Source organism: Capricornis sumatraensis, chromosome 17 (assembly GCF_032405125.1).
Source record: "Capricornis sumatraensis isolate serow.1 chromosome 17, serow.2, whole genome shotgun sequence".
NCBI classification, from domain to species: domain Eukaryota; kingdom Metazoa; phylum Chordata; class Mammalia; order Artiodactyla; family Bovidae; genus Capricornis; species Capricornis sumatraensis.
This window is the reverse complement of record NC_091085.1, coordinates 51,507,428-51,533,528: the sequence shown is the minus strand read 5'-3', so window position 1 is coordinate 51,533,528 and position 26,101 is coordinate 51,507,428. Positions and strand designations below refer to the sequence as shown.

The window sequence follows — 26,101 nt, the reverse complement described above, 5'->3', positions numbered from 1 at the left end:
GAGGCAAGAAAGACCTGTCTCCAGCTGGTGACAACAGTGACACCTGGTGGCTTAACGATGCTAGAGAGGGTTCAGGCCCACAACAGAACTTCTTACCCCCATAGAGCCTGTGAAGGGCCCTGTCGACACCCCCACTTCACAGATGAGGAAACTGAGGCTCAAGGATAGTCAGAGAGCCAGCACTGGCCCAGGGTCTGCGCATTCACCACTCAGCTATGCAGGATGGAGCTCGTGAGGCCAGGGACCCGTGGGCTCACAATGGGGGTTTCGCCTAGGGTGAGCCTGGGGCCCCTCCGTGGGCCTGCCATAGGATGGGAGGGTAGTCCTGAGGGCTGGGTTTCCCCCTCGCTGTTCCTGCTTCCCCAGAAGGGGGCCCTCCCTTGGGTCCTTGCACCCAAGCCTGGGCGGTGGATGAATGCCAGTTATGTTTTGTGATGACACTCTGATAGCCACACCGTGCAGGGGCCTGTGGCTATGGGAGCTTGTACCCCATCTAGGGCTTAGGTTGGCTCTGGGGAGCAGGGGCTCTGAGGGGCAGCCTCGAGAGAGCAAGCCCACCATTGGGTCCACAGGAAGAAGGCTCAGGCCTTGAGGGGGTTTCCCGGGGACTTGAGAATATTTCAGAGCACAGCTGGTACACCTGGCTGACTTTCCACCCTAGCTGAGGTCTCCAGGGCTGAAGGATGCTTACGACAAAATGCCTGGATGCAAAGGACTAGGCCTCTCTGCCCCTGGTTGTGGCGCAGGTTCTGAGCACGCCTGAGCTCTGAGAGCATATGCGCTGGGCGGGGAGGCCTGGGGGGTGGATAGGAGGCCACACGCTGCCCCGCAGGCACATCAGCAGCACTTGGAGCGGGGGTCGTTACTAGGCAGTGTGCTGGCTGGGAGCTGTGGTCTCGGTCTATTGCTAGGAAACCTCTGACATACAGTTGAAGGTTTGGGCTGTCGGTGCATGTCCAGACAAAACCGTGGGAATGTTCCAGAACCAGGAAGCTGGAGCCACCTGGAGGTGGCGGGACAGCCAAGCTCTGTGGGTCCTGCCAGGGAGTCCAGGAGGGCAGCTGGGAGCTGATAAGACCTGTATGGAGGCTGGCATGATCTGGGTGGTGACTTCCTGGGCCCAGAGGTCAAGGGTCAGGGGCTGTGATGGATGTTCCTGCCCTGCAGCTTGGTGAAGTTTGAAACTATTTCCAAGTAAAAAGAATGCAGGCAGGTTTCTGGGTCCACTTTCCACACTGTCACTTAACCTCCCTAGTGGTTAATCAACTCCGTCCTTGATTTCCTCCTCTGTAAAGTGGGCACAGAGTGGCCAACCAGGGCTTTTGTGTGAGGAGCAAGGAGCTGAGGGCCTGCCGGGTCTACGGAGAGTCCGGCAGATACTTGACCCAGCAGCAGCTGTTCCAGTGGGTACTACTTGCTTCGTTCTGCAGTTGACAGAACCAAGGCACAGAGAGGTTGAGTAATGACCCTAGGACACACAGAGGGGAGTGGCTGGTCCACACCCAGCTCTGCAGACCGTACAGCCCTGACGTGCATTGTGGTGAGGACTGAAGGGGGCCCAGGCGTGGTGCACCTGCAGGGACCAGAGGTGAATTGCCACAGGCAGGCCTGTCTTGACACCTGATCATGGGCCCCTGGCAGAGTGGAAAAGGCTGGGGCCTCCCATTGGCCCGGTCCCCATCCAGGAGTCTTCAGTTGCCCACCGGCCGGAGGAGAGGACAGAGCTGACGGTAGTTTACGCCGTTGAGTGCTCACCTTTCGCTGTCTGAGCTCTTCTTTCCTGTTCTGGGTAGGAATGGGAAGTACTTACTGGGTTGTCAGTGGTTGGCTCTGCCCTGCCGCCCCCCTCCCCGGGTTTCAGCCCAGAGGGACCGGGTGGGGTGGGGGAGGAGCCTGAGCCTGGCTGTGCCCCAGCCCCACCCTGCAGGGTGTGTGTGCTGAGCCCATCTCTCATCTCTCCCTGTCCCCAGATGAAGGTCGCAGTGTCCAGAGGGGGCGACCACAACAGTGACGGCGACAGCTTCCGAGAAGCCACCAGCTCCCGGAGGAGCAGTTCTCGGGACCAACTCAGTGATGTGAGTACCCAGCCGCTCGCGGGAACGCTTCCGAGTCCCTGGGTTGACTGCCTGGCCAGCCTCCAACCTTCAGCGGACACTGCAAACTGTTTGCTTAGGGGCCCAGGGTCTCAATCCAGGGTTTTGTGCTCACAATTAGTATTTGCCTTTAAAATATAACTGTCTACTAATTGGGGCTTCCCCATTAGGAAGTATTTAAATGAGGACCAACCGTTAGGCACGGGCAGGGGTGAGTGGAGGCGACCATGCTGGGGTGCAGTCCCTATGTCCAGCTGGGGGTAGGCTCGGCGTCAGTGTCCAGCTGGTGGCAGGCAGGGCTGTGGATGCCAAACAGCTCCCACAGATGTGTCTGAAGAAGGGTGGGGGCAGGGGGTATGTTTCTGGCCCGATGAGCTGCAAGCACTCCTGCCTGCCCAGGCGAACCCGCCTGTCTGCTCAGGCGGGCAGCAGCACGGGGCATCCAGCAGTCCAAGTCTCTGCCACTGGGGGCCACACGGAGGGGAGGGTGCCCCTCTGAGGCATAAGCTGGCCTGGGTCTGGGGACACCCTTCGGTGTGTCCTGTCTAGAAGGTCCTTGAACTCAAGTCCCAAGGAGCGGGGGCGAGGAGGTCTTAGGACCCAGTTTGGGGATGACCCAGGCAACACACGAGGGCTCCCACTGGGACGTGGCCAGCAATGGGGGTGCAGGGTATTCCTCCAGGGCTGCTGCGTCTCCCTAGACCTTGGAGAAGGGGGATGGGGCAGGTGTTGCAAGGGCAGGGAGTGGGGGTTGAGGGTCCCTGGGTTGAGGGGGCGATGAGGACTCAGGCGGAAGAGCGGCCCCCCTCCCAACATGGGAGGCACTGCTCCTGGAAGAGGCCTTTGTCTTCTTGACCCCCAGCTGCAGGAGTGGTGGCCTAGCGGAGATGGGTTTTCTGCAGGGCTAAATGGAACGAGTCGTCTCTCATTATCATTTAAATGGGGGCTGGGGGAGGGCCGGTGCGGGAGGCCAGGAGGGGGGCCTAATTGCCCGGATCTTGTTGCCACAAGATGGGAAAATAGGCTGGTAATTGTCTGGGCCCGCGGGGGCTGCCCTAGTTCGAACTCCTCTAATTGCCGGCTAGGATGGGAGCTGGCAGATTGTAGGCACAGCACAGGCGGCGTGAGTGCGCAAGCTTGGGGGCAATTATGGCACCTGACCCCCACCCCCCCAGCGGCAGGGCCTGGGGCCTGAGCTACCCCAGGGCACCCCCGCCGACACACACACACACTGGGGTGAGCTTGGTCTGGCAGACCCCCAGGAACTGGCCTGGGGCCTGGCCAGGGTCTGGCTGGGGAGGGGAGGTGTCCCCTGGCCCCAGCTGAGCTGAGCAGAGTGGTCCAGCCTGCAGTGGTCACCATCCTCCAAGAAGAATCTTGGCATCTGGACCTCAGTGTGGTCTGGCCCCAGGTCTGTGAGTCCTACACACCTCAGACAAGCTTGCCCTCGCCGGCCATGTGAATGCCCCCCAACCCCCACCTGCCGGGTCATCACGTCCTATCTGCCTGGGCCTCGGGGCTCAACACTGGTGACCACTGCCTGCCCTGGGGAGCTGGTGAAATGAACCTAACTGGTTTCTCCTGTCATATCCTAAATGCCCATTTGAGCCAGAGGGAGTCCCATCAAGCATAGTTGGGATCACCCTCACAGGACCTCTGGGGTGACTGTTGGCCTCTAGGCCACAGCTGACCCCACCCCCACCCCCATCTGACATTTGAGACCCCAGGATTTCCTGCCCAGCTCCAGGAAACCTTCCCAGGCTTTCCCGTTGGACCCGGTGACCCTGGGAGGCTGGTGGGTGGTGAGGGAAAAGCTGACCTGAGCACGGAGTGGGGTCAGCCCCTGGCCCAGAACCCCACGTGGAGAGGTGGGGCGCATCCTCTGGGAGGGGCTGAGCCCACCCCTGGGGAATGTGGGGGCTTTGCCGCCTCTCTGCCTGGAGACTCTGCTGGGCTGGACCATACCTCCAGGTCTGGGGGTGGAAGATTCCTCTGTGGGTCCTTGGACCCTGCCACAGGCTGATCATTGTGGCCCCAGCCTAGAGTTCCAGCGAAGACCCAGGATGGGCTCTGCCTGCTCAGGTTCTCAAGGGAGAGGGTGGCCATCTTGGGCTGCAACTGGTTCCTGACTGTCCTCTTCCTTCTCTGCAGAGCTCGGCGCAGGCAGTCTCAGGCAGAGGTTACTCCGTAAGTCTCCCACCCCCCTTCTGCTGTCTGTTCCCTACACACTAACCCCAACCCTCGACCCACGGGAGCCCCGACTGTACTGAATGCTGCCTCCAGGCTGGAAATGGAGTTTGTACAGGATGGGGATGGGCCAGAGTGGGCAGAGATTAAGAGGGAGCGGGACTCCGGGTCCTTCCCTGCAGAGTAGTGGGCAGTGGGCTGGACACCCTGGGTCCTGTGGGGCAGCGTTTGGTGTCGGGGTTCCTGCACGTGGAGCAATTGGCAGCGTATGCCCTCCCCGCCCTACCCCCTGCCCCGTGTCCTGACACCCTCTCCCCAGCTGTGCTTGGCCCGACCAAAGAGGCTGGAGGGTGTGAGTCCCCTGCTCTTAGCTGTCATCAGGGGCCCAGGGGCGGGAGGGGGGCCGGCCAGCTGCCACTTGATACTCCGGCCATGGCAGGGGCCACCCTCACTGTCCCCCAGCCCCTTCCCCACGACTTTATTTCATTTCCCCTTAAGTATCAGGAGGCCCGTTAATGACACCATAAAACCCAGAGCTCCATAAAAGCAGTTTCTGCAGATTTACAGCCGTTTCGGCTCATTGGAGGGCAGGGGCCTGGGCTCCGCCCGCCTCATCCCGCAGCTCCTGATTAACTGCTAGTTCCAGAGTTCCAGGGTCTGACAGGCAGGCTCTCTAAATCACAGCGGCTTTTTATAGGGTGTGTAATTAACCCATTAATTCCCTGGGTGGCAGGGACAGCCGTGGGTCCCTGGCCCTCCCCTCCCCCAGCTCCACGACCCCCAGGGTCTGCCAGCCCAGGCAGCTCTGCCTTCTGCCTCAAATCCGGGGCCAGGCTGTAGCATCTTTGAGCCTTTGACTTGGGGGGCTGTACACTTCTGGGCAGTGGTCCCAGGTGCCACCCAAGGGGTGCTTTCCTGGGAAGGCCTCTGCCCTCCTTGGGCAGCCTTTGTGCACTCATCTGTTGTCGTGGTCATGGTTGGCGGCCCCAGACTGCTCCTTCTTCCCATGGGCCTGGGTGGTCTTGATGCGCCAACCGCTCCTGACCATGTTGATGGGGGTGGTCGGCCAGGCTTGGATAGGACCTGCACTCTGGGAGGCGCCATGTGGTCCAGGTTGGCACCAGGGCAACCTGGGGCAGTGATGGGGAGAGTTGGGGGCAAGACACAGAATGCCCACTGACCTGCACCTGTCCTGGAGGGTTGGGAGTCCCGAGAGGTTGGGCCCAGAGATGCCCCATGTGGAACCTCGAGACGCCCGGGGCTGCTTGGGTCTCCCTGCCAGAGCCTCTGGGCAGCCCTCTGCTTCCAAACCACCATGTGTCATTCGTGGTCTTCTCTGCAAAATGCTGCTTTGAATGTTTCCTGGAGAAGAAGTTGTAATTAACATGCCAGCTGCTTGCAGCTTAGCCCCCACTGAGGCTGCATGTGAGTGACAGATGGTGGGGGCAGCGCCCCAGCCTGCTGCTCAGCCCTGGGGGTTCCTGAACCATGTCTGTAGACATACCGGTGTGTGTGCGCCAGACCCTGGCGTGAGCAAGTGTGCCCGCAGGTCCCTGATGTGTGTTGGGCAGCACTGCAGGGCTTGTATGGTCAACCCTGCTGGCCCTTTTGTCCAGTTGGCATGGTGACAGCCTCCCCTGTGGCTGGAGGAGTGGGCGGGGGCCTAGAGGACCCTTGCCCAGCAGGCCGAGGCTGGCGGCTGGCAGGTCACCCTGCCGGGAGCCGGAGGATGAGGCTTGGAGGCCGGCTGGGACCCTGCCTCTAGATCCAGATTTCACCATGGAGCCCTCTGGCACAAGGGTGACACTCAGGCTGAGGGCCCTGTTTGTGTATGACTCTCAGTGCAAGGGAAGTGTGTGTTGTGTAACCCTGTATGTTCACATGCGTCTCTCTCTCCCATGTGCCCATGAGGTGATGTCTCTGTGCGGCTGTGGCAGGGCTCCACAGTTGCACCCGGTTGCACCCAGAAGCATTCCATGTTTCTCTGTGGCCATTTCTGTGTGAGTCTGTGTCTTGTCCTCTCAAGAGTCTGTCTCGAGGCGCCCGTGTGTGTCTGTGGATGCAGCAGGTCTCTGTGTGTGTGCGTGTGTGTGTGTGTGTGTGTATGTGTGTGTGTGTGCGCGCACATGTGCGCACGCGCCACACTGCATCTAAGTGTCCATCTGGGAGCCCATGTCTGGGACCGTGGTCATGCAGTGTGTATGTGACCTGTGGCCATGTGGCATTACACGTAGGTGTATATGTTTGCACACACCTTGCTGTTTGTGTGTCTGCATTTAGGGCCTCAGGCTCAGGATGGGTCACGCTTGTCCTTGCCTCTCCCCACAGCGTCCCCTTGCTAGGTGACACAGGGCATTTGTTGTCTGACCTGGATTATAGACCGTACTTAAAAGTTTAATTTGCCAAGATTTCTCCCCAGCAAATCCCAATTATTGCCCATCCTCAACAATGTATGTCCCGAAAGCTCAGCGCAGCCTCCCCAGCATGCCGCCAGAGGTTCGTTAGTGCCGTAAAATTAGTTAGAAAGTAATTTTCTTAATTTGACTGCTTGCAACCAAGGACACGAGGATCCATCTCCCACCAAAGCAGGGGACTTGGGAGTTTCCTTTATTAAAGAGAAATGAGGACCTAGACACCTCACAGGCAGGAGGCTGCCCTGCCCCAACCCTGAGTGTGTAGCCTGGGGACAGGGCCGAAGACTCAGGTGATCCGATGTCCGGGCAGGTGTCCTCAGGGTGGGCGTGGTCGGGGAGGGGTCAGAGAACCTGCTGCAGCCCCCACTGTCGGGAGGGGCCTCTGCTCAGGGCCACACTCCCAGCTCACCCCGGCTTTCCCCACCAGCTCCTCCCATCCAGTCCTCCACCCAGGTCCCTCTCTGTTACCCTCTGAAGGAATCCTGCCTGCCGCAGCCCACGGCACCAGAACCCAGCTGGCCGCTGGCCTCCAGGCGCCTCTCTCGCCCTCACCGGCCGGATCTCAGCCCGAGCTGCTGTCCTCCCACCCTCCCCGGGCTGGGGTACAGCTCTCACCTCCAGGTCCCTCCTCCCCTCAACAAACACTTAGTGAGTATCACTGCCACTGGAAGGAACCAAACAGCCAGTGTCCCTGTCCCCGGGGAGGTGGTGAGTGCTGTGGAGAAGTTTGAGTAGCCTGGCGAGAAGACCTCCCAACCCCGCCCTGACACGAGGCTGGGGAGCACCCGTGCAAAGGCCCTGCGGTGGGAGGAGGCACCACCGTCAGGAATAGCAGGAGGGCAGGCTGGGAGGTGAGGCTCTAACTGTGGGTTCCCAGCAGAGCCGCGGTGGGATTGGGAGAAGGGAGCGCCTGCCTGCACCCCGGCCAGGCAGCCTCCACTCCAGGTGCGAAGGGCCCAGGGTGCTCACCAGAGTCGGGTGGGGCCCCACCTGCCAAACTGCCAGGGTAGCCCCCGCCCACACACATGCATACACACGAGGCATAATTAGCTGATTGGCTTGATTGCCTCCAGGGGATTTCTGGAAATGAATTTTGGCTTGTTGGTTGGGCTGCTAACAGCTAATTTCCCAGAGAGCCTGCTAATCTCCCATTACCTCCCCCGCAGCACCTCCCATCCCAGGTCCCAGGCAGGCACACTTTGGGCTCCTGGCACAGTTGAGTTTCATCTTTCTCGGGGCCATGAGGGCCTAATGCAGCCTAGCACACCCCTGGCCAGTCCCTTCCCCTGGAAGCCTGGACAGTTGGACAGAGTGGAAACTAGCTGCTGGCGTGGCCCAGGCAAAGCTGACATGAGGGCTGGCAGGGCCCAGGCTGCTGCTGTGCCAGACAAGCAGTTACTGAGGAAGTCTAGTGGGGACGGGCACTCATTTCGGAAACACCTAGACATCTGAGGGGCAGGGTCATGAAAGGCTCTTGACATCTGGAGCTTGATGCCAGCTCATGGTCAGCGGCCTCTGTTCGCCCGACATGGGGCCTACCTCCATGGGCTGGTTGGGCTTCCTTACAGCATGGCGGCAGGTTACCAGTGTCCCGAGAGCCAGGAGGAAGCAGTAACAGTGGTGTGGCGTGGCTTCCTGGTGCTCTGTTATCACCCCACCTCTATTCATGGGGAGAGGCTGTGGACCCCTCCTCTCCATAGGTGTGTCAGTAACTCATGAGTGGGGTACAGGTGCATGGCCGCTGAGGTACAGGCCACCACCCGGAGCCCCTACCCATCCTGCCAGGGCCTGTCACATTCGGTGGGGCACAGCAGCTTCTACTGGGGCAGACAAGCATGCACACGTGTGTGTAACAGCTTGCAGCAGCCCTCACACATCTGCCGAGCACCTGCGGTGGCCAGGCCCTGTCCAGTGTGGTGATGGACGAGGCCAGTCAAGCTCTCGCCACAACAGCAGCACCGTGTGTCCGTGGACTCTGAGTGCCCGTGTGTGTTGACGCGTGTGCATGCGCTGGAAATGTAGCCGTGGCTCTTGCATCTGCACTCAGGTTTCTTACGCCACCACCCTCACCCACTGGCAGAAGGGGCACAGTCTTCCCTTCTGGGAACCGTGGCCCTGGGGCTCGGGAGAGCAGGCAGGGAGACTCCTGGGGATGGGGTACCTGGTTGGCCGCATGTGGGTCACTTGCCAGCTTTGCTCTGTGAGCCAAGGACAATTGTGGTTGAAGAGGCACAGCACGTGGGGGTCTCGGCTCTAGTGAGCGTCCAAGGGCAGGAAGGCTGGTGGACATGTGCCCGGGGAACCCCTGAGCCACCTTGAGACCTGCCTGCCCCATGCCCACCCAGGAGCAATTCAGCCCCCCTGACAGCAGAGCCATCTGCTTGCTCTGGCCAGTGCAGGCCTCCCCTGACCCTCCCCGCACACAGCCATGCAGTGCAGGCTCCGTCTTTACGAGGCAGGTTTATGACATCCATTACCCTGCTCCTTGGGCCACTTCCGAGCAGCCGTAATTTGTACAAAAGCAATAAAAGCCCGTCAGGCTCTCCCTGGAGTCGGGAGCTGAATGCTCCTCTCGCCTCTGAGCACAGGACAGCCCTTCAGCTGCTGCTGGGAAGTGGCTGCTGCTCAGAGGTCACCAGGGACGGCAGGAGTGGGGTGGGCAATGTCCTTACCCGTGGTGCATCCCCAGCCCATGTCTGGCCTGCCTCTTGTCAGAGGAGCCACTGTCCACCCACCCATCTGTCTATTCCTGTGGCAGCAGAAAGGGCGTGGCCTTGGGGGCCTCTGTTCAGCTTCTTGTGGGCAGGCTTCGGGCAGTAGGGGGCTCTCCAGGCAACTGGGCAGCAGGTTCTTCCTAAAGGGAGAATAAGGTAAACAGACCTGCAAGGAGATCAAAGCAGTCAGTCCCAGAGGAAATTGACCCCGAGTCTTCATTGGGAAGGACTGATGTTCAAGCCGAAGTGCCGATACTTGGCCACCTGATGTGAAGAGCTGACTCATTGGGAAAGACCCTAATGCTGGAAAAGACTGAGGGCAGGAGGAGGGGGCAACAGAGGATGAGATGGTTAGATAGCATCACCAACTCAATGGACATGAATTTGAGCAAACGTGGGGAGACAGAGGAAGACAGGGAAGCCTAGTGTACTGCAGTCCATGGTGTAGCAAAGAGTCAGACACGACTTAGTGATTGAACTACAGGAGGTGAGCAGGTGACCTGCACAGTGCTGTAGACGGTGGTGGTGCAGGCAGAGGGGTGCTGGTAGGGAGGGATGGGTGCTAGATTTAGTGAGGTGCTGGTAAAGAGAAGAGCTCGAGGGCTCGGGACTTGGTGTGAGCGGTTCCAGTGGCGCTGCAGTGGCCGGGGACAGCTTTGCGTGCCGGGGCTGTCACGTATGCATGCTCTGGGCCCCTCTGTGGCCATCCTCTGCAGGGGTCCTTGGCACTTCCTCTGCTGTCCCACATAGAGGTCAGCCTGGCCAGGGTGGGGTGAGTACCCGGCAGGCCAGGGCAGCGCGCCATCCCCCTCAGGGCTCTAGCAACTGAACTCCAGGGGTCCTGAGGACCCACCCTCCTGGCCAGGAAACTTCTCGTGGCTGCCTTCTGTCCTGCTGGACGCTAGGGTGGGAGAAAGATGTGTCTTGTGCTCCCTGGGGGTCCCCGACCCGCTCATGTGTTCCGCTTTCCCTCTCATGAGACAGCACCCCAGCATGTGCTGGGGAGAGGCTTTCCAAGTGCCCACACACATCACAGGTTGGGCTGGCGCAGACCTGGACAGCCACTTGTTCTGGGCGCTTGTCCCAGCAGGCTGGCTCAGCCCTCTGGGTTAGTGAGTTTTCTGACTCCTGACTCTATCAGGAACACACCAGAGGCTCCAAAGGTCATGCGTGGCCCCCAGGTGTCACATGAGCAGGGGAGGGGCAGGGATGGCGGAGCCAGAGGCACTAGCTAGACCCTGCCCACTGGGCAGCTGCACCACAGGTCCAAGGCTCTGCAAAGCCCCAGGGGATGAGGGGCCCACTGGGCAGGGCTGAGCAGCATCTCGGGTCAGGAGAGGAGAGGAAGCTGCCACTGGGTGCCACCCGGTGCCCCAGTTGTCTCATCTGTAAGAGGGAGGAGCCGTGGTACCCAGCCCACAGGGCTGTGGGGAGAATAAGCGAGTCTGCCAGGCTCCCGCTGTTAGTCTCTGCGCTGTGGGGCGGGCCACTGTCACACTCCACGTGTCTGTCCAGGGCATCACAGAGGCCTGCAGCCTGTGTTCCACTGGGGACACGGCAGAGCAAGTCCTGGGGTCCCTGCTCTGATGGGGAGTTGGTGGATGCAGTGGGTGCTTCTCAAGAGTGCTGGGCACTGCTGGGGTTTCTGGGGACAACTGTGCCAGTGGTCAGGGGCAGCAGGGAGGTCAGGCCAAAGGCAAATGCTTGGTGGGGTGCAGGTGTGCCAGGGCCCCGAGGGGAGGAGGGGAGGGGCCTGCCAACCCACAGCTTGAGCAGGTTGGTCCCAGCCACCCAAACCACCTGACATTGGCACTCCTCTGGGCGAGGCACCCCATGGGAGCTTTGGAGAGGAGTCAGCCAGGCAGACTGGAGCTAGGAGGCCCTCTGCTCAAGCTGGGGGCCTGAAGCTTCAGGCTGGGTTGACCATCGGTTGTTAAGTGACCAGTTGCGCTGACTTAGTTACTTAGGACACCTGCATTCACCATAACAGTTTCTGAGGGCTGAGCGTTCAGAAGCGCGTGGCTCTGGAGTTCTCTAGAGGGCAGCCTGTTAGGGAGTGGGAGGCCGAGCTGTGGGCAGCATGGTCCCTCTGCAGTGACCTCTGGGAGAGCTTGTGGATCTTCGCCAGCTTCCTCCCCGACCTCCAGTCAGGAGATAGCTTCTGCCCCTGGACTCACCCCTCCCACCCCCTCCTCGGCTGTTGCCACCCTCCAGGGCAGCTGCAGCGGTTGGAGGGTATGGGGGGGTGGGGGTGGGTACATTCCTCTCCTGGCCCAGCCTGGGGGTGCAGGCAGATCCAAGCCCCTCAGATTAGCACAGAGCAGTTCAGGTCCCCTGGAGGCCCCAGCTGCCCTTGCCCCTTCAAATAGCATGACCTGAAGGACTCCAGTCCAATCAGGGCCTGTCCCAGGAGGCTGGACACAGACGCTCTGGGCAAGCCTGCGGGACCCCTCACAGCTGTGGCCACATGTGTTAGGAACCATGGCTGGAGGGACAGTCGTTCTAGGGAGCCGGTGGGTGACGGGCCTGGCCAGGCCGCTGGGAGCTGAAATTCAATTATGCAGGACAGGCGGGGCTGCTGGGACCCAGAAGGTTAGGGATTCGTGTTAACACCGTTCTGGTTAAGACTTTTTGTGTTGATAAATAATTCATAAGGCAGTTAGTGCTTTGAGTCTGACAGCAGGAGAATATATTAATGCAGTCGACTCCAGAAAGGTCAGCGGCGGACGGCAGGGCTGGGGGCCATCCGTTACTCGTTCCTGATGGGCTCGTTCATGATTCCAGCCTGGCGAGGGCTGGTCGAGCAAAGGGAGAACCGGCTTGGTGTGGCACACTGTCCGCGGTGTGCGGGGAGGGCTGGGCCCAGGCCCTGGAAAGGCCCCTGAGGGGGAGCCCAGGGCCACGGGCTCTTCTGAGGGGCACCATCTGTCCCCCTACAGCTTGGGCGGGGCTGGGAGTGGTTGGAAAGTAAGTCCTAAAGTGGTGACTATTGGCTGTCCTCAAGTCTTTGTGGCCCCCTCACTGTGGGTCACCTGCCACTCCAGGACCCAAGGTCAGAGGATTGAAGAGAACCCAGAGATGCCTGTTGTCATGGGTGCCGTGGAGGGAGGGGCCGATGGGCAAGAAGGGAAGCAGGTGCACAAAGGAGATGACAGAGGAGGGGAGAGGATGTGGAGGGGGCCCCCTGAGGCTCAGCGTCCAGGGGTGCCATCTGAGGAGAGGCCCGTCCTTGGGCTACCTGGGGGACAGGCATTCCTCAGGGAAACAGCACGCACCGGACCCTGCCCATCATGTGAGTGAGTGTGTGTTGGTGAGTGTGTGTATATGGCGCTGTGAGTGCATGTGCTTGCGTGCAGGTGTAATTACAACGTGGCCGGCCAGTTGCAGGAGCAGGTTGTGACCCTTGAGGCCTGTGGAGATTTGGATACACGTTTGCCCTAGGAACGAGGCGATGTCAGCCGCAGCACTGAGCAGTCATGGGAGAGAAGCTGATGGGGCAAAATGACTCGTTCACGCTCTGAGGGCCAGGCCTGGGCTCCGGCGTGGAGCAGAGGCCATGGGGTGCTCCCAGCGCATGCCCTTGGCAAAGTCACCCGCAGGCCCATGCCCCAGTTCTCCTTGGTGTCTGTGGGAACTGCACCCAGAGAAAATGTGACATAACTTTGTGTTTTTCATAGCAGTTATGGTCAAGGCTCCAGTGATAAGAAGCAGGTATTCAGCCTCAGAAACTTTGTCTGACAGAACATTCCAGAATTGTGTGAGATACAAGGCGGTATTGTGGGGCTGGCCCCCACCACAGGCAGCAACCCCATTCTGTGTGACACCCAAAGCCCCCTCTGGGTTCCATCCCCTGGAGACCCCATGAGGGGAGGAGGAGAGTGGGACTGGTCAGTGGTCAGAGCAAGAATCATCCATATATTCCCTCATTCATTCCCTGCCTCCACTGTCCAGGGTCTGTGTACCCACCTGAGTCATTCATTCATTCATTCCCTGCCCACAGTGTCTGGAGTCTGTGTGTACCCGCCTTAGTCATTCATTCATTCAGTCGCTCACTCCCAACCTGCTCTGGACTGCAGGAATGAGATCTTTGTTCTAAGGGAACTTGGGTTTCAATAGAAGGAGGCTGATGTTAAATTAGCAGCTAGTTGAAGATTGGCTGCAGCGTGAGTTCTGGACTCTTGACTAGTGCTGTGTGGGGTGCTGCTCCACACAGAGCTCAGGGAAGGGCAAGGAAGGCAGCCTGGAAGGGGTAGGGGGGTGTGGCAGCTGGCGGGTCACAACGGCCAGGCGTGACAAAGCCCAGAGTTCTCTTCCAGGTTGGGGGATTGGCTTTTTCTGTGCCGGCTTCCCCTCTCACCAGGCACCAGCTATACTCAGACTCTGTCCTCTGAGGACAGGCCACACACTGGCCACTCAACATCCTAGGCTCGGGGCCTGAGATGCTTCCAGGCTTCCACCAAGCCTTGTACTGTCTCCGTGGGCTTCCCTCCGAGGCTGCTGTCAGCCACATCTGAATGTGCAAGAAGAGACCCTGGAGGCGGGAGCAGGGTCCCCAGCCTCTTGTCCCTCAGGCCCTATGAAACCCACTGCCCTGGTGGCTGTCTCTTCTCAGCCAAGCTTGGCGGCCTCTGTGGCCCCAGAATTCTACTGCCCTCCATGAGCTCCCCACTGGCCGAGGCACAGCTGGATGGATGGGTTAGTGGGGCTTGCTCTTCTGGCCCCGAGGGGCCGTGGGGCAGGCAGGTAGGCAGGCAGTGTGGAAGGGGCACCTGCCCTGGGCAGATTTGGGCCCCTCTGTCCTCGCGGCCCCCGTCTGTGACAGATGGCATTTCCCCCCAGTGCATCCCTGCTCGGTAGCCTCCTCCCCACCTTCTCTGCTCACAGAGGAAGCTGCACCCCGGCCATTAGGATGCAGTAACTTAATTGCTCATTAATTGGGTAATTAGTGCTTTGTTTTGCTTTGAAGTCTAAACAGTCATAAAAAGTGAATTAGCTGAGTAAATAAGAATAGGGTTTTCAGGATCCACCATCCAGATCTCTTGCCTAATTAGGAGTTCCTGGGTTGAGGTGGCCAGGGGCAGGACGGGGACCTCTGTCTAGTCTCAGCTGCCACGAGGGAGTCACTGGCATGGGGCCCGGACCACATGGGCCAGGTTAAGATCATGGCTTTAGGAGCCTGCTCACCCACCCTCCATCCATGCCCTGGGAGGGCTTCCAGTCACTCTGCCTCAGTTTCCCCATCCGTAAGCAGGTGGATCTGTGGTGGGGACTTGAGAAGTGTGGAGAAGCAACCCCAGTGAGCAAACACAGCATCAGCCCAAGTCCTGTTGTCTTCTAGGCCCCTGCCTTTCTCCTGCCCCTACTCCTGCCAACCTCATAGCCCCAGGGCTCACCTGTGGTTCTGGGGAGGGTGGATAGTGGCACAGGGTCTTCTGGAGCTTGGACCCAGCTCAGGCCCCTGCTCACTGGCCATGTGGCCGGAAGTAAATCCCTTTACCCTTTGAGCCTCTCCCTTCTCATCTCATGAAGTCGGCCTATAACATAGTGGGCATGGGTGGCTGCAGCCTTCTCCAGCCGTGTGCCTGACTCCCGCCGCTGTACCGCCCCGCACTTCAGACCTGGCCACCCGACAACCACGGCTGCCCCGGTCCATAGATGGAACAACAAAGGCCCCAGCACTGCCCTCCTGGCCACCCCCACCCCTGAGAGCCCCCAGGGTCTCCTCCTGACAGGGCCAGGGAGCCTGGCTGAAACCTTCAGCTGCAGTGCTCACGCCCAAGGTGGAGGTGAGCATACAGGATGAACAGCAGCCTTGCAGCCCACTCCCGGTGGTAACCAGATAGTGCAGCCTCCTCCCAGGCTGCTGCCCGCCTGGGGTTCACGCTCCTCATCTGGCTCTGTATTTTTGCTGAATCGCTTAACTGGAATGTGTTCTGCCTCCCTGCGGAGTGTTTGCAACAGAAATGAAGGTGACACCTCCGCCTGTATCAGCGGAGAAGGATGGATTTGCACTCAGGGTGGGGGTGGCGTTCCTCTGCTCCCTAGAGGGTGAGGGCCTGCTCTTCTCTCCCAGTTCTTCCAAGGCAGCTCCAACAAGCAGGATATTTAATAAGCTGGGGCTGATGTGTGGGGCCACAGGAGGCCGGGAGCCCTGAGGACAGACATGTACTGCCCACACGGACACTGCTCCTGGGCCCCACGCACACGTGGCACCATGTGGCCTCACGGCAGGTCGTCTGACCCTTCAGGTGCCCTGCATTCACTAGGACATCTGGCGAGATACCCTCGGGTAGAGCACCCACTGGATTGGATGCCAGGTGCTCACGTCTGAGAAGCCTCAGGGCATGACTCCCCATGTCTCAGCACCCACATGAGAACACCCCCAGTGAGCACTGCCCGCACCAAGGACCAATGTCACCTGAGCTTCCCCAGGTGTCCCCCAGGAAACCTCTAGCCTTACGGCTGTGGCCCGGGACAGGGGTCAACACCACTGTGCAGTGGCTCAAATCTTCCTCCCCTCATACCCAGGTGGGCTGAACAGAAGGTCCCGTCGCCTTCCACTCACACGCAGACCACAGATCCTGCTGACTTCTGGTTGGCAGCTGCTCAGGCCTTTGCAGGTGACTGCCCATGGCGAGCCCAGCCCAGGCTGGGGGGCAGGTGCGGCCCCCCTCTGCCCCTGGCAGGTCTGTGGGCAGGGCCTCCAGGGCTTCTGCACAGTGTAGGCCCTGCTGCTGGGACAGGGACCCGGCCCACCTCCCCCTCCTCCCCAAGCGCCAGGCCACACTGCTCCTCGGCCCTCTGACCTCTGGATGGAGGCTGGGTTAGGGGTGGTCTTAAACACCCTCCCCCCAGGGCAGACCGTCTGTCTCCATTGCACATGGAGGGACCCTACTTGCCCCCAGAGGTGACTCTGGGCCAGCCCTGGATTCTAGAGCGTATGCTGGGAGCACAGGCTCAGCAGCGAGGTCTCCCTGCCCATGAATTTTTCATGCCTTTGTTTGAGGAGTGGGAGACCAGCAGCCTTCCTCGCGGTGCTGTGACATGGTAATTAACGTTCACGCTGAGAGAACAAGGCCAGTCTCTGTGGCTGCTGAACGACCGTGTCAGTTTGTGGAGGGTGATGAGCGGCCCTCACCCCATGCAGACAGCTGCCTAGATTTCTGGAAGGGACTCGGCGATGGAGGCTAAGCCCCGCAGACCTCCTGTGCGGTGCCCTGAGGGAGCAGGCACTGTCAGGTGAGGGTGTCTGTGTGCAGGCCCCAAGGAGGACTCGGGTGCCTCCACGGGCTGGTCGGATAACGTGAAGGAAGGGGCTGAGGCAGATCGTGGTGATGGTGAAGGTGACGAGGGTGATGATGGAGATGACGGTGATGGTGAAGGCGACCGTGGCGAAGGTGTGACGCTGACAGAGGTGATGAAGGTGAAGCTCACTTAGTGACAGCGAGGGAGGTGATATGGCTGTGGCAGCAGCTCACGTTACAGAGCCCAGCCTGCCAGTCAGCTGCCGTTCTAAGCGCTCCAGTGCAGTGACCTGTTGAACCCCAAGCCCACCCCACTGTGGAACCCCTCACTCCCGGCTCTACAGATGAGACTGAGGCTCCAAGAAGTGAAATGAGTGGCCAGCATCACTGTGAGTGGAGGAGTCGGGGCAGAGCCCCAGGATTGGGCCCCAGAAGCTTCTGTGTGGCCGTGTTCCCAGCATGTGACAAGGACCAGCACTCTGGGCCTCGACGTCAGGAGAGGCAGGGTGGGGTCACAGTGGAGCCCTGCTAGCATTGGGCAGAGCTGTCATCCAAGCATGTGGCTCCACGTTCTCAGTAAGAGGCAGGATTTCGTGAGGAATCTCCAGATTTTTAAATGTTGGCAGCAGTTCTTTTTTAAACATCAGGACAAAGGAAGCCGCATCTAGCTTTTGGCTTCTTAAGCCTTGTTTCAAGGCCTGTCCACCCGTGGATGGGAATCAGGGAAGGCTGTCAGTTAAGCCTGGGGCGTACCACGTGTCCCTTGTTATATCACCTCCGTGAACATGGGCGACACACAAAGACTTCAGACAACGCAGGTCACATCTGTTAGCAGAGTGACACGGCGGCTTGGGGCGTGGAGGAGCTGAGCTCGGAGCCTCTGTGATGCAGGACCCTGAGCTCACGTATGTGTCTGACCTACGCTGGGTGGTCATGAGCTCCCAGCAGGGCGCCTTCCCCCAGCCACTCTTCAGAGTCACCTGGGTCCCAGGCATTCGGGCTGACATAGCCTGAGGTCCCTCGGGTGAGCTGAGGTGCACTTGGGACTAACCCTGGACTGACTGACAGATGGGCAGAGGGGATGGCCCTGGAGGAGTGGTCCTACAGCTTCATTGTTTGCTGGCTTGACTAGGCTGGGAAGAACTGGTAGAGGGGTGTGGTTCCTGCTAAGTGGGATTGGAATTAGGGGCAAGCAGGGAAGGTTGGGGTTGACGTTGGGTTCTCATATGGGCCAAATAGGGCTTCCTGTCTAGCCACCAGCCACTACGGTGAGGGACATGAGCCAGCACTTCCAGGGCTGAGAGACACCTCCTTGAAACTCCCTCGGTTAGGGCCTTCAGCCATTCCAAAGGGGAGGGAAGCCCTCATTCTCATCCTTGTTGGAAGACAACAGTAATTATATTGAGTGGTAGTGGTGAAAAATACCATCTTACTGTATATAGTAATGAGTATGAACTCAGCCCTAGAGCTTTGCGCGTATTCACTCATAAAAGCCTTACAACAGTCCTGTAGGTGGGCCACTGACTGTTTTCCAGAAGCATACCTGAGGCACAGAGAGGTCACGGCACTTGCCCAAGGCTGCACAGTGGTGGTGGCAGCGCAGCGTCAGAGCAGGCATCTGCCCCAGAGCCGTGTCTTGTGCTCCTTGCACACCCAGCACTCACCTCGGGTCTGTCCCCTGCTCTGTGGGCTCCCTGCCTGGACCCACACCCACACCAGGGTGACAGTTTCCAGGGCTGCCCAGCCCAGCCCCATGAAGGTCGCCTCGCTCAGGCAGCTCCCGCAAGACAGATGTGGCTCTCTTTCCCTCCTTGTCCTGATTAATTGCCTCATTCAATTCCAACTCTATTGCAGTTAAACATTAATTCAGTAGGACTTAATAACGTGAATTCATTTACGACGCAGCCTGTGCTGGCTGAAAACGGTGAGCTGTTTGGTTAATTACAGGCTCCGTGTGCTCGCTGGCAGGCACCCTCACCCCCCTCAATGTCACATCATTTAGCTGTCACCAGGGGCCCCATCCGAAGGTGCAGGAGGGCTGTGAAACTGGGCCTGGGGCTGCTGCCCGGGGAGCCGAGGGACAGGTGTGCTGTGCCCCGAGACCCAGCCTTCTGACGGCTTGGTGGGATCGCAGTTTCCACCTCAGGGGCTCTGTGCTGCTAATTAGGCATAAAGAAGCCTGATTGGGGGTCTCCGGCAGCTCCACTATTTCTGCAGGATCAGAGACGGTTCGTGCCAGCCCTTCTCCAGGCCCCGCTCCCCACAGGCCATGACCCCTTAGTCCCTCCACCCCTCTCTCCTAAAGTGCAGTCACATGGTTGGACACTTAAGAGCGCGGTCCGGGCTCTGCACGTGAAGCTCTGCGTGTTCAGGCTGCTCACCTTTCCAGCTTCACCACCCACGTTCCCCTCCTCACCTTCCTGCTCTGCCTCCCAGGTGTCAGCCACCGCGCTAGAGCTGGCCAGCCCTGAGGGCCAGGGGCCACTTGCCATGGTTGTCCAGCCAGGAAGCTGGGCCCACAGCCCCTTCTGCCTTTTGTGAAGGGACCCCCCCCCCCAACCCCCAGAGATCTCAGATCAGGCCCTGCAGGGTGCATGTCAGAGGGACAGAGGGTCCATGCAGCTGCTCTCAGCTTCAGGAAGATCCCCCCCAAATACCAATCCCTTTTGCCACAGGTTCCAGGTTGGGGTCCCCACCATCCCCAGGGTCACTTTCCCACCGCGATGAAGCCCAAGGCAGGCTGGCACAACTCTATGAACTCTCACTGTACCACTCTAGCCCTTAGCCTAGGGCATGGAGAGCGTGTGCCCCATTGCTGAGTGGGTCTGGGGTGGGCTCCCCCCAAGAAGCAGCATGTGTCTGGGGAACACCCCCACATGTCTGCCAGGGTCCCATGAGCCTCCTGTGAGTTCCAGGGAAATTCATTTTCAGCGGTATAATTCACTTGACATAAACCCGTCACAATTACAGCTGCTGGGAAGAGCTGCTTTTTCCTTTATATTCTTTTAGGGGGGAAATTGCTGTGGTTTCTAGAGCAGCCTTTCTTTTTAGAGCTCTATGCTTACTGGGAACTGAAAACAAAGACGTATTTACACGATTGTCACAATCTCCTTAACCAGCTGCTCTCACGTGTGTAGCGGTTTCTACTGGGGCGTCTGCAGGGGCTGGGCAGTGGGAGTAGGCGTCCCGGGGGCCCCCGCCCGGCCCCTGCCCTCCTGTTGCTCCGAGGCTGGGGTTTCACGTCTCCCTCCCCTGAGCCCTGGTCCATGGGCCTCATAGCCACTCAGAAGCCCCTCTCATCTCACCGCCCCTCGCCCCAGGGAGCTCAGCACCTGGGAGGGGACCAGAGGGGAGTGGGGTTTACCCCATGTGTTTCCTGGGGTTACCTGTTGGCTCTGGGCCCGCTTGGGCCTGGGACGGTGGCTGGTCTGCGTCTCCCCGGTCACGTGTTCTCCTTTGTCTCACCTCTGCCTCGCCTACACCCGTGCCCTTCCCCCGCACCAGGGTCTCAATGGAGCTCTGACCCAGAACTTGCCAGGGGCCCCCAGATCCCTCCCAGCTTCTGGTACGTGGGTCCCTGGCTGGGGCCACTCCCACCCCAGACCTGAGGCCCCGAGTCAGGGTGGGGGTCTGCCAAAGCCACCGCCTCTGGCCCTCCCTGCCCCCAGCCTCACCTCACCCACTAGCAACCAGCCTGCCTACGGGACACTGACTCCCCTCTCTCTCTCTCTCCCCCCCTCTGCAGTGTGACAGTGAGAGCGACGGGGATGACAAGGTAAGCCGCAACCCCCTACACACACTTCACCTGCCCCTCCTGCTGACCTGGCTTCCTGGCAGGCTGGGCCCCAGAGACCAGGCAGAAAAGTTGTGGTTCTCCTGTGGGGCATGCGGGGGCTGGGGGTGGCCTCCCGGGTGTGGAGGTGCCAGCCTGGCCTGGCTGAGGAGGCCAAGGACGTCATGCTGGGGTGCTGCTCAGGCTCCCTGGGACTGCAGGACCGTACCCCAGCTCCTGGCCTGTCTGCAGCTGTCAGTCCAGGCTTTCCTGGGATGGGAGCACCGTGGGCAAAGCAGGGGCCACGCTCTGTTGGGCCAAGTGCAGCCCCCAGTGTTTCCAGGCTGGGGGTTGTAAACACCCCCAAACAGACACTTCTGCTAATAGCAGCAGCACCTGGTCCCTCGCAGTCCCCCCCAGTCCCTGATTTTCAGGAACAGTGAAGTTTCCACTGTCTCGGGGTTTATGCAGTGGGGAGTTAGCATAGGGGCAGTGAGGGGCCCTCCCACAGTGCCAGCGTCCTTCTGCACCCCTTTCCACAGCGCCTCCCTTGGCCCGTGGCATTCGGGAGTCCTTGGTCCTGGTTATCTGCTGGGCCCTGTGTGTTCTGGGGGGCAGAGGAAGAGCTCTTAGCTCAGCAGCTGTTTGCAGAACACCTACTGTGTGCTGAGCTCTGTGGACAGGGATACAGTTGGGGGCACCACTTGGGACTGGCTCTCAACTTGGAAAAATAGCAACGGGCATGAGACTCAATGGGTGCACACACCTGGCACTCACTCAAAGCACCATGGGGCAGGACCTGCCACTACCCGATGCAAATGTGGCAACTAAGGCACAGAGAGGGTAAGGAACCTGCCCAAGGCCACACAGCTGGAACCCAGGGAATGTGGCTGCACCATCTTTGGTGAACAAGTGAACAGCCCACCTGAAGAATCTTAGGTGGTGAGACTGGCAGGAGGTGGCCACACCGATGCGATGGAGCCCCTGGCCCTCGGGGTGGGGCCCAGGGGCCGGCACTGAGCACCATGGGGGACGTGTGTCCAGGCAATGAGGGCAGTGTGCGTAAGGGCACTTGGTGAGAGGCGGACAGGAGGGCTGCTGAGTGCTGTTTGCTCAAGGTTTTGTGAACTGGAGCGTGGTTCCATCAGGAGGTCTGTGCGGTGTGTGGCCATCAGTTGCCACCTCCCTGGTGTGGCCTGGCCTGCCTGGACTGGAGCTGTGGATGGACAGACGGCCAGTCTCTCTCCTGCAGGCTTCACGCTTTAGCATAGCTCAGCCTGAAAGCAGGTGAGCAAGCGTGGAAAGGATTCAGAGGCTGCCTGGCAGGGTGAGCAGGGTCAGGGCAGGCCTGTAGCGCACACCTGGGTCCAGATGACAAGCCTCATGGCAGGCGTACTGGTATGGGCCGGGCGAGTGGGGCAGGGGCGGAGAGGTGGAGGTAGCAATGGGAGTCACATGGTGGACAGAGGAGGGGCGGGTGTGGGCACGGGGGAGGTCAGGGATGTGCTGTCCAAAGTGAGTTGGCCCAGATGCCCTGTGGGGTCACTGTGGTCTAGACCATCCTAGGAAGGTGGCGAGAGGGCAGGGCAACTGGGAAGTGTCTCTGGTCGTGGATGCCCTCCCCTCAGCTGTCCTGTGAGCAGACAGGGCATGGTGGGCGCCAGCGAGGTGAACCCCGGGCCAGGTGCCGCGTTGCCACAGGCGCTATCACTCCTGATGCCTTTAATGAATTAGATTATAGCATCTGGGAGAGGGCTGTGTTGGCCTGTTTCCCTCAGCACCTCCTTTCATTTAAAACCAACTTGCAGGAAAAGTGCTCTGAAGCCAAGGGCCCTCTGAGGGAGGATGTGGGAAGGGGGTTTCGGAGACCCTGAGGCTCCTGACTGCGCCTTCCAGAGCTGCCTGGTCAGCGCTGGCCCTGGCAGGGTTCTCCCTCCACCCTTTGGTCCACCATCCTGCAGGAGGCAGGACCCTGGGAGTGGAGACCAGGGGCTGGAAGGGCAGAGCCAGGGCCCAGCCGCACATGGCCGCCGCGAGCACACACACCGAGAACTGCACAGGGCCATCGGCTCCAAGCATCACGGCCGGCGGGCTGTGACCGAGGGCGCTCGGGGGGCCGTGGCTTTGGGTTCCTCTACACTCACACCCACCCTCGAGCTGGCCCAGAAGCTCACTCTGGCCGAGTCTGGGGGTGGTCTGGAACCTGTGGTTCTTCCTGGCGATTCACTGTGCAGCCTGAGGGAAGAACTCCACTCTGGGGGGTCTCTGAGAAGTCCAGGGTACGAGTCCCAGAGCCCTCTGTTGGCAGGAACTGGCTGGGTTCTGTGTTGGGCCTCAGGGGGTCCTGAGGAGGAAGCGCTGAGTCCAGCCTTCCTCAGGCTGACTGGGCCGGCAGTGGCAGGCCCTGAATGGGCTGCACGGGTGATGCGGGGACACACCCAGTCCCGCTTGCGACAGCCCTGGCTCTGTTGCAGGGCTGGCCAAGGTCAGAGGAGGGAGAGGGAAGCCGCCCACTCTCCACATCCCCGTGCCCCAACCTGCTCCATGACTGATGGGGGCTACAGTGAGCGAGTTAGCACAGAGTGAGTAAGCCTGTCTGCTGCTGTTTGTAAGGAGATGCGTCCTCAGAAGTGGACAGAGCCAAGTCATGCTTTAGAAAGCCCCTTGGCTGGGAAGCCAGGGAAAGGTACAGGTTTCCTCCCAGGTCACCCAAGTTTGCCTTCTCCGTGAGCGTGTGGGTCTCCTGTGACACTCGAGTGTGTCCCTGGGCAGCTTGAGTTGGAGGCCAGAGGCCAGGGCTGAGATTCCATGCAGCTGACAGTGGTGCCACTCGGCCTAGGCTGGAGGGGTCCTGGATGGAGCCCCATGAGCTGCCTGATGGAGGGGAGGTCATGGGGCTTCGCAGAGTGGTCACCTAGGACAAGGGCTCACTTTAGGGCCCAGGATATTCACCAACCAGCATAGCTGAACCTTGGTATTTCTGCCCCTGGGACGGGGATGTGCATGGTCAGAACTGGGCCCTGGATCAGTTAGGAAATTCATTTACTTCTGTAATGGAAACTGGACTTAACAGGGGCTTAGTAGTTTCTTTTTCTCACCTAAAGGCCTGGATGTCGGCCTTCTAGGTTGGCATGGCCCGTCTGCGGTCATCAGGTTCCTCTTTCTACTTGGCATTCTTGGCAAATGGCTTCTTCCTCATGAAAGCGTTAGTCGATCAGTCATGTCCAACTCTTTGCGACCCCATGGACTGTAGCCCACCGGACTCCTCTGTCCATGGAATTCTCCAGGCAACAGCACTAGAATGGGTTGCCATTCCACTCTCCAGAGGATCTTCCCAACCCAGGGATCATCGAACCCAGGTCTCCTGCATTTGCAGGCAGATTCTTTACCATCTTAGCCACTAGGGAAGCCCTTCCTCATAGTCACCACTTAATCCCCGGGGGCAGTTCTAACACCAGCCGTTTCATCTGCATTCCCTCTTCTCACACCATTGATCTCACAGAGTGACTGATCACCTCCACGGTGAGGCAGGGATGATGTTGGTGCAAAGTGTCCAGTGGAGCCAAAGCAGAAGGAAGGAGGGGATGAGCTCAGAGGGGTCACGATGTAAAAAGTAATCATGGCAAGAAGTTCAGCTTTTGTTCCAAGCCCTATGGAGAACCACCATCCTGAGAGGTCCCTGCCACCACAGCCTTACCCTGGCAGTGCTCCCTGGGGACACTAATTATGCACCAAGGGTATCAAGTGTGGTTCAGACTTCTTGGTTTCCTCCATGGCAGGGACACCCGGTTACTCAAGGCTGTTTGGTTCTGAGTCGAGGTGGTGTATGGAGAGTTTGGATAACCAGAGAGATCTGAGTGCCTTCTGTCGTTTGCCTGAGCTGGGTTTCTGGACGATGAGTAACTTCCTCTGGAACCATCAAAAAGCAGGCGCAGGTCAGAGGGCCCTGGCAGACACTCACCCGGGAGCTCAACCAAAGTGACCATCCGCCTCCCCACCTCAGTTTGACTGGCCTGTGGCAGGGCCCCCTCCTTAGAGCAGAGAGAAGGCCTCTGCCCCCGGCAGCGCTCCGACTGCTTTCCTCCAGGAGCAGAGCCAGTAGGAGCTGGACGGGAGGAAGGCCACGTGTCTCCATAACATGTCCAGGATGGCCAAAGTCCTGCCTTTAGGAGTCTGCAAGAGCATGAGCGGGACAGAGGACAGCGTCCACTTACAGCAGTGCCCTGGCCTCCCCGGGAGCCTGGCAGCCAACAGGCCAGGGGCAGCTCCCTGTGCACCCACGGCGGTGCCTCCCAGACAAATTGGAACAAGCTTGACCTGTCACCTTCCTTGGTGCAGAGCAGATTTGAACCAGCTGGTTGGAAGCCACGTGGGCTGCTCTCAGAGGAGGGGTCAGTGAAGGAGGAGCAAGCTGGACATGCAGGTGGGGCAGGAGAGTGAGAGGCTGCAGCCGATGGAGTCTGTCCACGCTGACTCACCCACGTGCTGGGTGCTGATGACGCCATGGCAGGCAGGGAGGGCGGGACGGTAGGAAGGTCCAGGGCCCATCTCTCCTGGCCAGTTTGCTCCAGTATCTGAGGCCAGATGGACCTGTCCCTCCCACCTTGCCCCCCACCCCGGGCTCCTGCCAGCCCACCTGCCCCTCCTCATCAGCCTTGGGCTCTGCCTCTGGCTCCAGGTGCAAACACAATAAGGACATTGTGCCTCCCAGATACAGACAATCAGAGACCAGCCCAGCCCCTGAGGCTGACACCCAGACAGACAGATGGAAAACCTCTCCACCACCTTTCCTCCTGAGGGACCAGGCCCTGCCCTGGGGGCAGCCCATGCCCCAGGCTTCAGGCCCCCCTCACCGCCCCAAAACATGTGGCTCCCCCCGCACATAATCCCCGACATGCTTTGCCATGCTGCCCCCAAGTCCTGCTCTGTGCATCCGACTGCTGGCGGGGAAGGCAGCCGTACTGCCAGGAGCCTTTGGAGCCTGGCGGCCAGATGGCTGTGGTTGGAGTCTAACTGCTTTTTTATTGGAAAAATATGGGGTGAAAAATTGTGTGGGGCTCATTAGGCAACCCGCTGGCCTGGCCAGCTGCCGTCTGCCTGAGCGGCTCAGCGAGGTGGCTGGCCAGCCAGCACCTAGCTCTCTCTGGAGGGCTGTCTGTCTGGCCTGTCTGCCAGGCTCAGCACCCCATCCCCGACTCCACCAGGACATGCTCCCCGTGCTGGGCTACAGGAACAGGACCTGGGAGGGGGCAGTCAGGCAGCTGGCTGGAGGGCCTGGGGCCCTCTTGAGGCCCAGACTCCCACAGCCAGCCCTCCACCTCCTGAGCCTCGGCTCTTTGCTAAATGTTGTCTACTAGGGGTCATGGTGGTTCCTGCAGCCTGGGGTTGGAGGCAGGGATTCCAGGGGTTGGTGCTGGCTGCTGAGGTGGTCTGGCCAGCTTCTCAGCCCCAGCCCCACTCTCACCCCCACTTCAACTCCCACCCCTTCTCCCACCCCAGCACATCCTCTTCCAAACCCCCAGGTCAGCCTTGCTGCTTCTAAGCCCGCAGTCCTTAGTGAGCACAGACCCCGGTCCAGGCTCAGCCTCCTCTGAACCCCCATGTTTTCATCTCTGAAATGAGGCTTAGCAGGTCTACCCCTTAGGTCCCCTGTGATGACAAGGAAAGGGCACACAGA

The 26,101-nt window shown here is 59.8% G+C and overlaps 1 protein-coding gene across 2 annotated transcripts in view; it reads left to right on the top strand.

Moving 5' to 3' along the window:
- Nucleotides 1-26,101, top strand: part of FBRSL1 (fibrosin like 1) — an 83,633-nt gene that overhangs the window by 30,606 nt on the left and 26,926 nt on the right. For both annotated transcript variants that reach the window (XM_068990331.1, XM_068990330.1), the window contains exons 3-5: nucleotides 1,971-2,075; nucleotides 4,245-4,280; nucleotides 20,398-20,427. In XM_068990331.1, the coding sequence (XP_068846432.1) occupies nucleotides 1,971-2,075; nucleotides 4,245-4,280; nucleotides 20,398-20,427 (171 nt within the window). The remainder of the gene's footprint in view (nucleotides 1-1,970; nucleotides 2,076-4,244; nucleotides 4,281-20,397; nucleotides 20,428-26,101) is intronic.